Source organism: Etheostoma spectabile, chromosome 8 (genome assembly GCF_008692095.1).
Source record: "Etheostoma spectabile isolate EspeVRDwgs_2016 chromosome 8, UIUC_Espe_1.0, whole genome shotgun sequence".
In the NCBI taxonomy this organism is placed as follows: Eukaryota; Metazoa; Chordata; class Actinopteri; order Perciformes; family Percidae; genus Etheostoma; species Etheostoma spectabile.
The window spans coordinates 25,434,177-25,452,778 of record NC_045740.1 but is presented as its reverse complement, the minus strand read 5'-3'; the positions used below and the strand labels follow the sequence as shown (position 1 = coordinate 25,452,778).

General features: G+C 39.6%; 2 protein-coding genes across 5 annotated transcripts in view; one reads left to right on the top strand and one right to left on the bottom strand.

Moving 5' to 3' along the window:
• Window positions 1-302: 302 nt before the first annotated feature.
• On the bottom strand, window positions 303-11,970 carry LOC116694750 (DEP domain-containing protein 7). Its single transcript, XM_032524620.1, has 12 exons — window positions 11,722-11,970; window positions 11,257-11,442; window positions 10,970-11,111; window positions 10,763-10,858; window positions 9,038-9,222; window positions 8,392-8,590; window positions 7,824-7,975; window positions 7,257-7,448; window positions 6,135-6,277; window positions 5,813-5,938; window positions 2,910-2,985; window positions 303-702 (listed from the first exon to the last, which is right to left on the bottom strand). Exons 1-12 carry the CDS (start codon window positions 11,786-11,788, stop codon window positions 494-496), a joined length of 1,773 nt encoding a protein of 590 aa, XP_032380511.1. The 5' UTR covers window positions 11,789-11,970; the 3' UTR covers window positions 303-493.
• The window catches only part of ccdc73 (coiled-coil domain containing 73), a 36,324-nt gene continuing 29,660 nt past the window's right edge, over window positions 11,939-18,602 (top strand). For 3 of the 4 annotated variants that reach the window (XM_032524617.1, XM_032524619.1, XM_032524615.1), the window contains exons 1-3: window positions 11,939-12,300; window positions 15,352-15,434; window positions 15,870-16,010. In XM_032524617.1, coding sequence (XP_032380508.1) covers window positions 15,390-15,434; window positions 15,870-16,010 — 186 coding nt within the window. In that variant the 5' untranslated portion in view covers window positions 11,939-12,300; window positions 15,352-15,389. The remainder of the gene's footprint in view (window positions 12,301-15,351; window positions 15,435-15,869; window positions 16,011-18,602) is intronic. The other variant, XM_032524616.1, reaches the window with a different exon arrangement.

Here is an 18,602-nt window from a genome sequence, read left to right as displayed (position 1 = left end):
GGGTTGAGTATATCATTAAACATAATACACATATTTACAGACTAAGAAAAACTGAATCCACAAAAGGCACTTTTTGCTGTAGCATATACAGTAGATTTAGTTGCTTTTGTTTGACATTTTGTTTTACAAATGACAGGATACCTCTTTTCTATTCTATTTAATTTGTTTTGTTAACCCTAACACCCATAATAGAAGAAAAAACAAGTTCAAGCTTAACATTTTATTTCAAAAGAAACAAGGCCAAACACATAACTGTTCATTTTTTTTCCTTAAATAAAGCAAATATACACGTACAGTACAAGCGCAATCATATGGAGGTTTCTTTAAAATCTCCATTAAGATTTACTGTCAGTCACAAATATGTTTTTTAAGTCAGGTAGCTTGTGTCTGAAAGACCAACGATTTACCACAAATGTAAAAGGCAAAAAGTAGCTACTGTTGAAACGGACTGTAAAAAACAGAGTGATATAGATTGTGTCATAGTCTTCAAAAACTACAGCACATTAACAGCATCACCAAAGTACTGGGTAAATATCTCTGGGTGGGCTTGATAAAACCGTCCAAGTAGGCGCTTTTTCTCCTTGGCAGATCTTTTGGTGTCCAGGTGGATGCTGTTTAGCATGATCCACAGTTCCTCGTTGGTGGTCTTCTTTGTGGAGTCAGCGCAAGTCCTGCTGGAGACACGCTGACAAAACGTAAAGTCTGAATGACAGAAAAGAAAAACTAGTTTTAAAAGGGAGGGAACTTAGAGTTAAAATTAACTGCCACAATCGTGAACATTGCATAAAAGCCCAAATGGATTCTGCGGATTGTTTTACAGTTTTCAGCAGTGATCCAGAACTAAAATTGCAGAATTTAGCAGACTGTTTTTCTGCTTGGGGTGGAAATGTGTTAACACATTTTTTTTATTTTAATCTGCAGAAGATTCTGTAGAAAATTCTGCGTCTGCCAATTCAGTGTGGCACTGGCAAGCAAAACTCTGGAAAATGCTGGTAGATCCCAGATCAGCTGGGGATCAGAGCCCTGTATCCATCCATGGCCATGACATCAAGCAGGTGTCCTCTCTTATATCTCTAATATCTAAGAGTATATATTGATAATGACCTGAGTTGATGCACACATGTAACAAATGTCTGTGCCAGCGTCTCCACTTTTTGCACAGACTTAGTGTTCGGGGTCTGTAAGAATATCACGTTAATCTTCTATAGAGCAAAAATGGAGTCAATTCTTCAGAATGGTATTACCAGCTGGTTTGGGAATTTGACAGTAAAATCCAAAACTTAGATTTTCAATCTGGTTAAAATGGCAGGCAAAATTATGGGAACACTTGCACCTCTTAACCCGCAGGAGCTTTTTGATCAGGCAACAATGAGGCAGGCTAAGACCATTCTGTCAGCTAACTCTCACGTTTCGTATACACAGTTTGAGCTGTTGAACTCGGGAAAGAGGTACAGGGTTCCTCTGTGCAAATATAACTGGTGTAAGCACTCATTTGGTCCTCCCACAGTTAGGCTCATTAATGATTAAATAAAAAGCTTAATTAATGAGCAGTGATGAACGTATGACTATGAATACTTCAATGTACTAATATCTGTGACTGAATGTATGTATGTATATGAATGGAGGAATGAATGCATTTTTTAAGTGAATGTCTAGATATTTATGAATGGGATACATGAAATTGTTTTTTACTAAGACTGAATGCATGGATGCGTATGGAAGTAGGATTGAGTGGTTGTAAGGCACGTGTGGGTGAAAAGAAGACTGTAGGAAGGATGGCTTTTATCTTATTTTAGTATAGAAAATGGTAATTTGTAATCTGCAATTTGTTGACCCTATGCTTGTTGTTGTGTCTCACTCTTGCAGCACTGTGACTTGGAGCAGAGATTGATAAGAGGACGTAAGAGTAAATAAAAACTCAACGTAAAATTAAACAATCAGCTAAAAGACACTAATACACTCCATAGAGCTGAGGCGAACTGTGGGGTCCCGTGTTAATTCTCTGTGGGTTCATCACGCAACGCCTTTCACATTTGATCTGTTGTAACATGAAAACAGTGTAATTTTTAAACAAGGCTGTGTAACATTAAATATAATAGATAACCCATACTCTCTTTTACTAATTGAATTTAATTCATAAGCAATACAATGCACCTTTTCTCAATTTAGCACAGGGATGTTACTGTTTTAACCGTACTGGGTCTGGTATGACCAGTAGCTCATGTTAGCCTAAGTTAGCAGACTTGAGATATGCTGCTGTGAAACTGACATGAACACACTGGCTGACTTGTGTTAAGTGTTACACTACATTTTACTATTTACTTTATCTTGTAATGTGTCACTGACTGTTCAACAAGTCATATTAAAGCAGTTTGTTTTAGTCAGGACATGGGCTAAGGAAGCAATCTTAAATATCCTGTATTTAGGAAGTAGACACTTTTATCAGTTAGCTACTTAAAAATGTGTTATCCGATTGAGGATCGATAGGCCCAATATATGAAAGTGTAAAATAGTGTGACGTATTTTTGACAATCTTCCATTTTCTATGAATAAAGTTGATTTCCAATAGTTTATGATTTTTAAAATGAATAATAACTTTTAACTTGAGGCAGCAGTGGCAGTCAACAGCTTACAGCAGAGCCTTTTAAGGATCCTCCTGTCATAGAAAAATATAAAAAATATTCAACAAACAATGTTATGCCAAGAAGAACACTGCCTGTGGAAGTAATCTGGTCTCCTGTGCTTCATTAATTATTGACATTTGGAAACATGTTAAAGCAGTGTAAAAGCTATGAGGTCATGTCTCTCCTCCCCCCCCCCCCCCCCCCCCCCCCCCCCCCCACCCCCCCACCCCCCCCCCCCCGGATGTTTTCTGTAACTAGACACATGGTGGTATTGTAGTCATTTACCAGTCACATCGGGCTGCTTCCCTTGTACGAGAGTAGCCAGCTTGTCACTCACTCTTTTGTGCAGAGCCCCTGGTATCTGGAACATGGAAAATAAAATCTTGGTGGCAAATAATTTACTGGCAAAAAATGGTTTGGAGACAAAGTTTCCACTTATCCTTTTTACTGAAGACCACACAAATGTCTGAGAAAGCATTCTCTAGGGCTGTCCCGAATATCACTTTTGGGGCTTCAAAGCTAGTGGGATTACCGATTTTTACCATTGCATTTTCAGTATAATAATAATAATAATAATAGTAATAATAATAATAGCTGCAATTAGCATTGTATGGGCCCTTGCTCATCTGCACGCGTCAGGGTTACTGGAGGACGCTTCTTCCTTGCAACCGTGCATTTGCACGGCTTTCAGACACGGCAAATAGTCCCCAATGAAAAGGGAACTCCCTGCTGAGTTCAATGATACCTCACACAATAGTGTACAAGAAATGGGTCATTAGTTATTAAAAGGAGAATTCCGGTTGATTTCAACACATAGCTCTGTTGTCTGGAAGTTTGGAATGCTGACTTGAAACTTATGTGTGGTCTACTGTACATGTGATACTGAGCCGCCCCATATACTTTAACATGCCCATGTGCTCAAGAGTGTATGGCTGCAGCCTGAAGCGCCCCATGTCATCCGTTCGGTCTCATGTGGTCCGGTCTCATGCCGAGGTGTGTCCAACAGTAAATTCAGAAGGTAAAAAATACAAAATCGCAAATAATTTTCCAGATGGGTAAATTCATGATCACATTTGTTGGAATTAATTGAAAAACGTTAAAAACTGTTCATGGTCACGAATTTACCCGTGACTCCCTCTGGAAAATTATTCTCAAAATCGTATTTTTGACCCACTAAGTTTACCGTTGGACACACCTTGGCGTGAGACGAGACCGCATGAGACGGGATGGATGACATGGGATGCTCCAGGCTGCAGCCATACCCGTCTCCATGTCCTCAGGCCAGGTATCATTGAACAGTGATGGTTTGGTCCTCCCCCTATGACTAAGCCACGCCTCCTTTCATAACTGGTGACCCGTTTAAGTCTTGTGTGAGGTATCATTGAACTCAGCAGAGAGTTTATTATTCATTGGTGATGTTTGCCCCCCCCCCCCTGATATGGCCACGCCCCATTTTACACCTAATGAAATGCATGACGTAGAGTCTTGTCATTGAACTCAGCGGGAAGCTCCCTTTTCATTGGTGGCGATTTGCAGTGTCTCGGTCATGATAGGCTAAGCTTTCAATTGTGAAGTATGAGCGTATATATATTTTATATTGAGTGGAGGGAACAGCAAAGCCACAGCGACAAAGTGTGCCATCCACGGTACAGTGAACTGTCCTCCTAGAGATTTTATCTGATGGACTTTTAAAAGATGAATGAAGATGAAAAGTTATTAAAAGAAAAACTTTTCGTCAAACTTTGTGGCAGTGGCGTGGCGGCCATTTGGAGCATTTATTGATGAAGAAAGAAGTTGTTGTAACTTTAGCGTACATTGTCATATCTGCCCAAAATTACTCAGGTTTGGCAAGGGTCCAGGCCTGAGGACATCTACAGGCCAAAAATTACTTTTGGTCATAGCGCCCCCCCGGCTGGCAACAAGAAATCCACCTTATATGACATACATCATCCTATTTACATGAAACTTATGTGTGCTATACATGTGATACATGCACAGTCGCAAGGAGTGGCGTCCGGCAGTAAGGAGCAAGGGCCTGTCCAACGCTACTTGCAGCTTTAATCTAAACTATATTTTACAACTCCATTTGAGAAATTTGTTCACACAACAATGAGTTACAGCAGCACTGAGTATTAAAGCTCAAACAAATACTTTAAAGTCAGCCTTAAATAAAGCCAATCCTGGATTGACATTTTGATAACAAAATGTCAGGGCCATACTCTGGTTTACAGTTTGAGTTCAAGATGTCAGATTTTCATTAGCATATATTCAATCGGAAACAACATGTGAGTTTCAGTCTATTTTATGTGGTAGGCGTACAGTGTATTACTCCGCATGTGGAAACAGTTAATGTGATCTGTGCCTCTGGAGCTTTGTCAAGTCTGAGAAACCCCAAAGACATCATAGTGATGTCATCAGGGTTACCTAGGGTCAGCTTTTAGGCCTGGGGCTACACATTTTTAACAGGAGGCTTTGCTACACATTGGAGTGACAATGATATTCAGTTGCATTATGGGAGCTTGACCTATTTTAGCCATTAAAATTAAACATCACAATGTTTGCTGCTTAAATTTGGACTCTTCTTTTTTTTATATTTGTTTTTTAGGCATGCTAGCGGTGGGAGTCTAGGGATGGCAATGTTGGGGCTGCTGGTCGGCCTAACACTTTGGTCGTGACATACATTTCAAAGCTATTGAATTATTATAAAATGATATACCTGTATATTATAAACAGTGTGTTAGCATTGCATGCAGATGTTAACATTTAGCTCAAAGCACTACTGTACAGAGATGCTAGCATAGCTGTAGACTCTTAGGTGACCAAAACCACTTCCATGTTCACTCATTCACTACTCTCGCTATCTAATATTCACTCTGTACTGTACTGTTTAATCTATAGGGAGCAGTAAACTGAGATTTCTTACACTTGATTCACTGTCATTTTTAAAATCCCTAACAGATGTGGAGTCACAACTGTAATTTTTGTGTCTAGATATGATGCATTGCATTGTGGGTTGTTAGCAGAATATAGTGTAAATGCAATGGACACCACTTTTAATTCCGTTGTGGGAATTCTTCAAGGCACTAGAGAAGTATAATGCATCCATCCACCAAGGCAAATTTCTTGTAAGTGTTACTTACTTGGCAATAAACCCTTTTCTGATTCAGAGTATTCTGACATTCCCTTACCTTAAAAATGTCCTTTACGTTGCTGAGTATGAAGCCCACCATCAGGTCCTCTTTCTCTTTTGAAAAAGCCCTGCTGTAGAGTATTGCCCTCGAGAAAGACCTCTTCACTGCTTGTCTGTTCTCCATCTACACATTCCGCAATGCAACTTTTATGTAAAATTACAGAAAAAACAAGACCTCTATTTCCCATGTTTCTTACTTCTCTAACTAAAGACAGGTGGAAAAGTGGTGCCATGGTGATCACTTTCAACTTTCAGACATTACTTTCTTGGACGTGTTAATAATGCATTAGACAACATTTGATTTAGTCTCCAACCCTTGCCTCTTTGTCCAGTTGTATCCCTTGTGGGTCAGCTGCCAGAGCCATGAATGTAAGCAGCTTGCACAGCTCATCTCTGCAGCCAGAAGGCAGCAACTTCAGACACAACTGCAGAGCTTCAAGAGCTATGCCCAATTTAGCATTCACTGGGAAGGCAAGAGACACACACATTTGATATAAAAAGGTTAATGCCCTATACCAGAATTGTCCAAAGCGCAGCTAGAGTTAACCAGCTAATACCATGTCAACTGCACAAAACAAACTTAGACAATTAATTTATATTTTCATGTGTTTATCAGTCAAAATATAAAGTTATTTCAAATAAGTCATTTGTTTCCTTGGTAACACCTGAGGCTCTGAATAAAAGATAACTTGCTAACAAGCTAGCAAGTTATCTTGCAAGCTAACTGCTAGCAAGATTTAAAGTCAACAACATTGCACATGTTTGACAATCAGTAAACTCAGTAAATATAATTTGACAATAAGATTAAACAACAAGACAAGCTAGCTATCAGCAATGTTAATGTTGCCAAACCAATATCAAGACTTTTACAGCAAATTATCAACATGTGTGCTGTCAGCCACAGCCTGAAGTAGCTTCCTGAACAGCGACTGGGATGAAAGATGATCGCTGTGAAACAGTAAAGTAAGTTCAGAGGGGCAATGCAACTTACTTCTTGCAGCATGTGTGTTAGCACCATTCTGTGGTATTCACAGAATGGTGCTTAGACACTGAAAGACTACATTCTGTGTTTGGAACAAAACATGCTTACATTTAATGTAGCACCTGTGTGGCGTCCTTGAGTGCCAAGAAAATGTATTATTATTATTATTATTATTATTATTATTAATGTAAAATGGTAAACACTCAGTTTCACTGGAACTCCTTTACTACGTGTCCAACATCCCTTTTTTTATGGACAACCTGCAGCCAATCAGAATCGAGTATTCACCAAGACCACGGTGTAATAAAGTTAAAATGAAATGGGGGCAACTTGGGTAGGGAAACAGGCTCGGTTGCAACCCCTGGTTTGATTTTTCTAGGACAGCGTTAATCTATATATGTGACTAAATCAACTTTTCTTGTTAGAAGCCAGTTTCTAAAGTCACAATCCTAGTTGTTACCCAGCAGGTCAGTGATGGCTGTGTAGATGTCAGTCATGTGCTGGGGCAGCAGTGGAGGTCTGTCTGCGTGGCTGTAATGTTTCACCAGGGTCCCGTACAACATCAGCTTACATTGGATCAAACCCCTCTGGGAGAGAGGAGGCTGCTCATCACTGTCGTTGACAGGAGTGGACATTGACCTCAGAGACTTCACTGAAGCCAGAAATACAGAAATTATAATGTATATTGTAATTGTGTTAACATTGGTAGTTGCATGCTTCCAACACAAACCTGACACACAGTATTAAACCTAACAAATATTTCTTTAGAGCTGACATGAGTAGACAGTGAAAAAGCATTTACATATTGTACACTGGCCTTTGCGAGACACAAGTTACTTGCCTTGCTCTTGAAGACCAACCCCCCATTCTAGATAGATAGATTATACTTTATTCATCCCACGACGGGGAAATTTTGTCGTTACAGTAGCAGCATTTTTCAATAACAGCAAAAAACAAAAACACACAAACAAGTAAGCACGAAAGAAATACAAGGCAAGAAATACATGATACTCATCCAAGCACTTGCCTAGATCTTGTGAACTGCTACCAGCTTGCACTTGCTCACAGCTGTCCTGATCTTGCGGGAAACAGTGTGGCAGCTCCCTGCTCAGCTCCACCACTGGCTGATCAGGGAGATAGTCCAGACAGTCCAGAGCTGCACAGATCCACTCATCCTCCCTGAGGGATAATCAACAAAGATTTCTTTCATTTAATAAATATACTATATCTTTATAAACACTATATATTTGGAAAACTTTGAATTGAGAAGGTTGAAACCACTCTAATGTCTGCACTGTAAATCTGAAGCTACCACCAGCTGCTAGTTAACTTGGCTTAATACAAAGAGTGGAAATGGGGAACCCACTAATGTGATTCTGCTTCATATTTTTTGAATGTTTGAAAGACGTGATAACATGGAATGCAAGCATACTTTTTTAATCCAATACTTTGGATAACAATAACATTTGCGTTAATAGCAGTCGCCTGAGGAAGCAGTAACAGAGGTATGGAAAATATTGATATGCAGCCTAGTATTGCAGCTTAGATCGTTAATTAGTGTTAAGTAAGCAGCAAATAATTTAAGCCATACATACTGAGAGTCCCTAAAGGCCCTGATGATCTGCCTGTCCAGGTGGTGGCTGCTGTAGATCAGGTCTGGGTTACTGTGAGCCAGCAGGTTAATTGGAAAAGGGGATGGGGTCTGGCTGCATTGAAGCACCCCTTCCAGCAGGGGGAGCTCCACCAGGTGTAACAGCCTGAGCAGAGTCTGCTCCTGCCATACCTCGTTTACCACTGGGGAGTGGAGCAAGACAACAAGTAATATTTATCATACTGTACTGTTATCTATTCCAACGGAAACAGAGGTCTTTTTAAAAAGAAAACTAGAAGCGGACAACCCCAAAAACATAATGCCTTAAGCCATGGCTGTCTCTGGCACAAAAGAAATCTCCCCATAAATGTTCTGTCTTTCCTCTCCTGACTTTTTAAGTCTTTTTCCTGTCACACTATTGTATCAGCTAAAAATGTAAATTAAGGATTAAATCCTTTTTTTCTCTTTGGTGTCCTACTAAGTTTTTTTTTCTTGCCTTTCACTCAGTACATGCTGAAGCTCCAAGACTTGTGAACATGAGTAAGTTTGTAACATTAGGTGAAAAGAATAGAATAATTAACGCATGCTTTTATCAGAGGAAAAGTGTCACAACAGGAAGAAATACACACACGTTGACATTAGTGTCTTACATGATTGTGGTAAAACAGTGTCAGTCTGTACTCTGCTGGGACTCGGACTGTCCACCAGAGGCTCCAGTGACAGGTTGGCAGTGGCAGGAGTGTCCAGTTGGTTGGATTTTATGGAGGCCTGAGTGCATCTGACAGGGGTGAGCATCTGAGCGTGTACGCCAGTGGGACATGCCATCTCTTCATGCCTGGAATGCAAAACCGAGACAGCTGAGATCTTATGCTGGTTACGTGATAAAAAAGTGACTTCTTGTAGAGATTTTGCCACATAGTTATGCAGTTTCAACTCTCCCTTTAATAACTCTGCTTTTATTAGACATTGTTCCAAATCAATGAACCAGACTATTTAATGGTAATATTAGATTTACAGGGTTTTGCATCAATGTGAGGAAGTAATAGTATTTGTCAGATATTCAATTTACTTTCAATTTAAAAAAACATTCATATCTGGAAATTTTCTAATCTTTAAAGGGGAAGTGATAAATTGCCTTTTAAAAATCAAAAAGAATCTGTAGGCGTGGCATTAGAAAGAAGTGAGCTAATCAGACCTCTGTACCCGCTCCTTGTGTCTTGCTTGAGGCTACTGGCTCGAGCTACATTAGCCGTTACAAGCATAACACACACATCTCCAGCCAATCTTTTTACTTACTTATTTTTTATAGAATGACAAATTAACAAATACAAAACATACACAGACATGGAATGCGTCCCAGAGCCAAAAACATACAGAGGAAAGCTCGCGCGCACACACACCCACACACACACACACACACACACCCACACACACACACACACACACACACACACACCACACACACACACACACACACACACACCACACACCACACACACACACACACACACCACACCACACACACACACACACACACACACACACACCCACACACCCCACACACCCACACCACACACACACACACCACACACACCACACACCCACACACACAACACACCACCCACACACACACACACACACACACACAGCGGTTGCCATATTTTCACAAGGAAAAAGAATGCAAAAAATAAAAAAAGATGTCTCTGGTTCTGCTACACAGATTTTGTTCTTTGAAACTGTCTATCATTGAATCTAACAATATTATAGTGCAATGCTTAATCGGTGAAGTACTCTTTTCAATGTTTTTTAATAGACTTTCCAGAAAATGTAAATCATGGTATAGACTTTTGATATAAAATGCTGTATACTGTGATCAAAAGATTGTATTCATATTCTCCACATAAAGTTCTAGCTTAGGCGAGTGATGATGCTTAATTCGTTCAATTCATTTAGCAAGTACACCCATCTTACATATCTTCAGTAACAGATGAGCATAAGACTTCTTCAGAGAGTTTCTCCTCTGTGGCGTTCAATCCTCTCTCACTATAAATGCTTTAATCTTGGAAACTGCCAAGATAGTGTCATTTTACTAGTGCACCATTTGGTGAAAGATGTCTTGTTTTTTTTCTTTAATAACCTGGACAGGTTGGAGTTCATGATCCCACATTGATATAGCCTACACCCTTGACATTATGCAATTTACTGAGTACACATAGACAATTAATGTGTGACTTTTCAGACTGTATAATATAGGTTTAACTCTATGGTTATTGTGGAGGCTGTAGTCAGTGGTGGTGTTGTATTGAACTGCATTATATGATTTTTTTTGTTTTTAATGTAGACTTGTAACTCATAACATTATTTAGACTTTGTACCTGTCTGAAAGAGAACTGCAGAAGAGTCTTTGGATCCCTTTCGCAAGCAAACTTCTTTCCAACTCATCGACCGAAGGAGAACTCACATCTACAAACCTGTGTGTAAAAAAGGCATCATGTTAACACATTCACAGCCATTGTGAATAGACATTTTAACTGCCAAAAAACAACAACAGGTAGCTTGATAAGTATGTTCTCGTGTATAACCTGTAAAGAGCACTCTTGCTGTCCTGAAACACATCCTGCTTCTTGTCTTTGCCAAACACGTTGGTGCCCACGGCCTCAAACATATTACAGTCCAACAGAGCCTGGCACACACACACCACTTTGTCCCGTGACACATTGGCACCTAAAATTTTAACCAAGCAGAAAGGGGAAATGTTGTTGAATGTCTTTTGGCTTATAAAGAAAAAGAAAAAAATGGTGAGATGGCTTGAGTCAAATGGAAGAACATAGAATGCAACCATATATCAAATCCACTGCCCAACACCCACCCTCAAAGACTTTGACACAACTGATGTGTTCTGCCACCACATCAACAGCCTCTGAGCCAAGGAAACAGTCGTTGTGAGACTTAAGGTGGACTCGTCGACGTTTCACTGTCACAGAAGACCTGAGGTGGGAGATGAGGCCACTCCACACAGAGTGAGACTGGACTGGTTTACTGGCCACTCCATGAGCTAAGACAAAGGCACAGAGAAAAGAGTCATGTTCAACACATGACCTGTGCAGGGTTGGAGCAGGCTAGAGATAAATAGGAGGGGAACAGACAGTCTTCAGCAGCGGTGAACTGGCGTTGCTTGTTAATTAGTGACGATTGACCAATAACTTCAGCACATTTTAGTGCGTTTAGTTTAGTGTAGTTGGCCCAGATCAAATAAACCATCAGACACATGAACAGGCCTCCATGTTTTGCAGAAGACCAAACACCTTGTTGAAATGCGGTTTGATTTACTTACCTTGAGGAGGAACACATAGTTTTTCTGCAAGGTTTAACGCCGCGGCTCTTTCTTTTATTGACGCCATGTCTACTAATTGATGGAAAAGCCGGCGAATAAGCACCTCGTTTCTTTAGTTGATAAAAGGTGGATGGACACGCAGGAGAAAGCAACCAGTGAAACAAACCACGTCCAAGCAGAAGCTCCTTCCATGTGAAAGTTTAATATTTAACCGCTAGATGGCACCAATGGCAAAGCCCCTCTTTGACACAGGAGTTTAATGGATCTACTGTAGCCTACATGGCCTACCGCCAAAGATTCTCCAGGTCCACTGTCGACATGTGTTTATGTTACACGCTGAAACAAATCCTAGGAATACAGATAGTTAATTAATAGGAAATGAGCACAGATCTGACTCTACAATCCAAAGAACGAGAAAAGGAAAAACATGGATTTCAACCATATAATCTGTGGTTTGAACAATTGTCACAGTCCTTTATGCCAATAGCAAACCAGGTAGTCTACTCAGTGGCAAGTGAGCTTCTTTTGATCGCATTAGCATCATTTTGCCTTCACTTGCTCTGGCTATAACCACCAAAGGTAATGTAACAGCATCAACAAACCACCATTTTACCAGACTAGCTTTAATTCACTTTAAACAGCAAACGTTTTATTTAATAGGAACATTCACATATTTTAACAATATTCTCTTAAAATTGAATGGGCAAACTAACGTTATCTTTTTTTTGGTTTACGTTAGCGATATGGAGGCTCATGCTAGCTAACATTTTGTTATAGTTAGCTAGCTAGCAGTTAGCTTTTGGTGTTATGTTAGGCTAAAGTTTTGGCTAGCTAACGTTAACTTCTGGTCGTAATTCCAATAGAACACTGCATTGTAATGAACCTTTCTTTAATTTCAGCCATAATTGTGTTGATTTAAGTCAAAATAAAAAGCCTTACAGTATATCAAATCAATGGAATATAATTCCAATTTGGACTAAAACGGTGGTTAGCTTAGGGGTTAATAGCTAAAGCTCGTAATTGGCACTTGGAAACAGTCTAAAGAGTAACTTTCACTGTCTCACTTTTTAAAAGAAAAAGTTAACATTTTCACTCTCTTTCTTGAAATAAAAAGATAGCATTGTTACGGTCTCGCTCATTTTAAAGACAAATGTAGCATTTATAAATAGCAATAGACCTGGTAACATTACTGTCATTAAAACTTAACTAAGTTAGCTGTGTAATAGGCCTTTTACTGAGTCACAGCAGGGGCGGCTGTGACTCTGGTAGAGCGGTGGCCTGCCAATCGGAAGGTTGGTGGTACGATCCCCGCCCCTGCAGTCATTGTCGAAGTGTCCTTGGGCAAGACACTGAACCCCGAGTTGCTCCCGGTGCTGCGCATCGGAGTGTGAATGTGTGTGAATGTTTATCTGATGAGCAGGTGGCACCTTGTACGGCAGCCCCGGCCACAGTGTATGAATGTGTGTGAATGGTGAATGTTTCCTGTAGATGTAAAAGCGCTTTGAGCAGTTGTTAAGACTGGAAAAGCGCTATATAAATACAGCACATTTACACAGCAGACGTTTTAAATTGTCCTAGTACAGGAAATGGGGAAATTCACAGGTGTTCCTAATAACATTTAGATGCCAGGAAGCCATGACGTTGTGACAGTGAGCCATCATGCACAATACTAGGAATTGAAGCAGCTAAATTAGGGTGACCGTCCCACGTTTCCGGGGACAGTCCCGGTTTTGGTGACCTGCCCCCGGCTGGATCTGTCCCCGGAAATGTCCCCGGTTTTCACTGTGACGGACAGACCCGATGTTGGAAGCCGATAGTCGCACACACGCAGGCCCAAGACCGCCAGAGCCAGCGCTGCTCAGAGATGTTTTAGAAAGCCGTAGTTTACGATGCTAGAATTACTCATTATTTACATGGAGTCTGGTGGGTTTAGCGAACGCAATTTCGCAAACTTTTATGTTTAAAAAAGGATCTTAATGTTTAACAGAAACCTCAGCCTCCTCAGAAATCCTTTCCATAATGTTGTCAGACACTTATAATATTAATCTGAGTCTGTCAGCAGCAAAACAAGCACTTTTATGAACGTAAATACAAGCTGGACAATTATCCTATTTTCCATTGTAACTTGTTTCACTCCTGCCGACTGCAGCGATCTCGTTTAATACTGGATCAATGTCAAAGGAAAATATTTCCTTAATAGTTTTTATTATATCCGATACTCAATGAGCTGTTGCAGGAACAAGCCTTAAGCAATAAAGAAAAGGCTGTCAGATAAATGTAGTTCAGTAAACATTACAACATTCCCCTCTGAGGTGTAGTGGAGTACAAGTATGAAGTAGCAGCAGGGTGATTCTAGAATCAGACCATTAGGGGGTTTCAGCCCCTAATGGGAACAGCTTTAGGTCGAGTGTCCCCATTTTAAGTTGTACAAAAAATAAAAACCTCATGTGTTTTGGAGGTAAATACGCTTCTGAGCTGAAAATGGCCCCAGATTTTGTCTGAGAAATCTGGTCACCTTAAGCTAAATGAAATGAACCATCATTTAATTCATTTTTTACACTTGTGCTTTCCCTTCTGTGATGTGATAAATTGTCTTCATTAAAAGACCCATTGGTGTACACTTTAACACTAGTCTTGCTGTAGTTCAGTTATTGTATTGCTGTAAGCTGTAATGTGAATACTTGTATTATAATCTCATGGGTGTGGTTTAACTTTATTTTCATCAGTGCATTACAGAACCGTAGCTAACATAACTGCAAGCTAATACAGACATCATGTTGCTTGATAGAAATGTTCCCATTTAATAAAAGCTCAGTTCTTTTAATTTGTCTTTTCATGGCTTAGAGATGGTGGTTTATATCTGTTCAACTGGATCACAGGAAAAGCAAATATTGTTGTCTACTCCCTCACTCCCAGTCACATACACATTTACAGTATGCACATAAGACACACAAACACTATCGCTTTGACACACTAACACACGTTTGCACATCCCCTCCCTCCTCAACCTGGGGTCACACTGTCATTTTACGATAGTAGCCAATTCTAGCAGGGATCATTTAATTCTCCAACATGATTGATACCAGTGCAGGTTAAATGGGAGAAAAAGGTCTGTTCTATTAAGAGATCAGTGGCTAGTGGAGACCTCCCACTTAAATAGTAATATTTTCTCTTAAGTGTGTATTTGCGTGTGTGTGTCACTCACTCAGTTTCTTGGTTATGTTGAGGGGACAGAGACAGTTTCAGAGAACCATCCACCGGTCAAATTAAATAACCTAGATAATTTAAAAAGCATTGACAGTGCAATTTGTCCATTCAGTGTTATTGCCTTGACCCCTATTAGTGTCAATGGTCTGGTTCATTTGAACTTAGATGGCTTATCAAGGTGTTATCTTCTCACTGCAATGGAAGTGGTGTAAAACAAAGACAGAAAAAAACATAATGGTCCTTTCAAAGCCATTAGGTTAGATTGTAGTGATTGAGAAACATTACGAGGCTTTAATGTGCTAGCATGTTATTTCTAATAAAATCATTTAGCAGTAAAAACTGCAGATGAGGAAGTAATTATAAGCATGTGGGTGGAAAAGCAGATTGTTACTGCTTATTAAACAGACTTTTTTTGATTAACAGGCAGTAGAGGGGACCTTGGCCTGCCCTGAAACAACTCGATGGATCTCAGTGCTGACTCTGGGACACTCCCCAACCACACCACTGTAAGTTACTATTTGTGACAGTAGAGGACAAAGCAAAGCAAATTCATGAACTAATTTGTTTTATTTATTTTTGGTTAATTTCAACTAAAAACATTTTCTATAAATAATTCCAGGCTATTGTATCCGTCTCAGCTTTGTTCTCAGAAACAAATCATCAAATATTTTCTGTATGTATCCTGACATTAAGCTGCAGGATACCTGCAGCAATTAAACTGCCAATGAATCATGTATCACTCATTCAAGTTGTTTAACTGTTAGCTCTTTGTTAAAAAAACTCTTTCACTCTTTCTTATTGTGTGCAGGAAGAATTTACTTTATTGAACATGCACTGTCTTTGTCCAACAGCCTCATCATATAGCCAATTGTGTATCTTATAATTACCCATTAATAAGTATTTGAATAGGTAAATTAGAAGCATTCATTTTTCTTATGTAGGTAGGAGGACCTGTGTTGGAGCAGGAGCTGTCTCTGCCTAACGCTCAATGTCAAGCAGAAAGTGGAGGCACCATCTTACTACAGTTGTTGGAATTTAAAACCCATCTACTTGAGGCTGTAGAGGAGCTGCATATTCGGAGGGTATAGTAGCAATTGTAACATTTGCCTTATGTGTGTGGCTTTTCATATTGATGCATTATTGACAAAAGATCTCTTTTGGTTAAGATTTCCAGTACTATTATTATTGTAAGGGCACAGTGGTCAATGTTTTTGGAACCAGCAAGGGTTGGGCTTTTTTACGCATTGGTCTTTTGATGTCACAATCTAAAGCAGTGATTGAAACCTTGTAGTTTATAATCCCTTGAAACAATGCGATGTACGTGTGGCACTGTTGTCCCAGTAGTTTAGGACTGGTGGGTCACCATGCTTGTAACACGCTGGGGGGAACCCTGCTTCACTGCTGCCCGTTGAGGAGCTCCAGCTACTGTAGGGCTTCAGTTACCCAAAAACAGATTTTTCCTTTGTTTTATTTTTAACCTCAGTAAATCTAAGGAGGTACAATTTACTCATAATTCACAAGAAAAGGTTAGGTTAGAGGAATGTATGTATACATTAAACATAATGATTTTTTAGCAGGAATATGCTTTCTTGTATCTTTTCTCTTAAACATTTTTTTGTTTTCTTTTTAAACTTAGAAACCACAAACAGTCACAAAAAATACACTGGGACAATAGAACGTGTCCCAGGGCCAAAAAAAACAGAGTGGGAAAGGAGACAAAACAAAAAGAAAAAGGGAGGGAGACAAAACAACACATGCAGAAACTGACACACACACACACACACACACACACACACACACACACACACACACACACACACACAAGACAAGACAAGGAATCAAACACCTGCACTAGTTAGAGGTCTAGGCTGTAGCCTTGTGCTGCGGCCCGGACCTTTAACTTGCAGCACAAGGCTAAAGCCCGGACCTCAGAGTCAATGATGCTCCGCCAAGTGTCTAGAGTCTTTTCAGGTGCTCCATGTATCCACTCCGTGGAGAGTTCAATACACACTACATCCTGATATGCTGGAGAATAGCCTGTCTGGTTGAGTAGCAAAGTATATTGAAGATCAGCGTATGAGTAGCAATGTTGTTCTTCTCTGGGTGGTCACTGTAGACTTAGTGGGCTCTCATAATGTCAATCTGAACATTAGCCATTCAGGGAGGGAACGCGTGAGATATTGAATAGCGTTAGAGCCTTCTAATCACTCTTTCAGCCAGACCATGCGAATATTGCATCTTTGGTTTCTATCTTCTAAGTCTGCTAACTTCTTCTCCAACTCCTGCAGAACATGGCCATAGCTGTCAAGAATATTTACAAGAACAGGATTTGTTTTGTTAATCATTGTGCAACCTTAAAAATCTATCTTGCAAACGCTCGTCAGAGTTCCGACCCAAGTTTGAGCTCACTGAGCTACAGAAAATATATATATACTGCCGTATATTTACATATATTTGTTCAAACAGTAACTGAAACTAAGCTATGATATAGAGAATGTACACTATAAAAATCATACAGGAATTTAATAAAATCCACAGATATTTTCAACTTCATTGAAAATATGTTTTAATAATTTCAAGTTAATCCTACTTAAATTTTCTCAAAGTTTTTTTTTATTTAAAACGATGAGTGGGTTAGGTACATGTAATTCTGAGTGTACCGTCAACTCATTGAATTAAGTTTCTAAAGAAACAGTACATGAGCATTCTTTGTATAGCTTGAAGAACACATTATGGAAACTTGCTGTGTGTCTTTAATACATGTCAAATGAAGTCATCAGTTTTCATTTCATTTTTCATTATTCCCTAATAATGAAAAATGTGATATAAAGAAGGCTAGTATCAAATTCTGTCCCTACCCCCTTACATACACATAGTTTATTAAGGTCAGCAGCAGCTGTCTTGCTTATCGCCTTTTGTGCTAACTGGTACAAAGTGGCTCCAACAGGAGCAGCTGCAGTTGTTCTTCGTGCCAAATGAGAATACCTTTTCAAACTGAAAAATTGTAAACAGAAAGCAAATCAAATCAAATAACATTATAACTTCATTACACTAGTCTTAAGTTAACTTTAAAGTTTTACATTTCCAAAACTTATTAGGTGACTTCAAACCAATTATTTAACCTCAGTTCAATTAACACATTTTTTAAGGCAGCTTAAAATGATTTACAGTGTAGCTCTAAAAGAAATTTCAAATTATGTCTTCCTCTGCATCACATCACTATTTACTGAGTAGAACTTAGACACTAATGGCTCTCTGTTTGGTTAAAGAGCAGTGTGATTCCATATAAGTAGTAGGGGAGTTGGTATTAAAGTGTCATAGAGAAAACCAGCTGCCCCTTTCCGCTATCTGGATAAGAGGCACAGTGGACATGGAAAGTTACTTTATTTGTAAAAGTAACAAAAATAAACTAGAACTGCAAGCAGTTATGACGAGGTCCAAGCCTCCCAGTGCCAGTTGGCCCCGATGCGAGTCACCCCCTATGATCCTGGGAACGCGCAAAAGCATAACGGTGGGGAGGCAAACATCAGGTATGTGTTACGTTGCCGTTATAAATATCCCATTAACATTGATTGTGTATATGGGCCGAAACTGGTCTACGTTGACTGTAGCGCCCTCTAAAGGCCGACCTTTACCAAATTTTTGTGTTGATAGCACTTACTGTGGCAGAGATA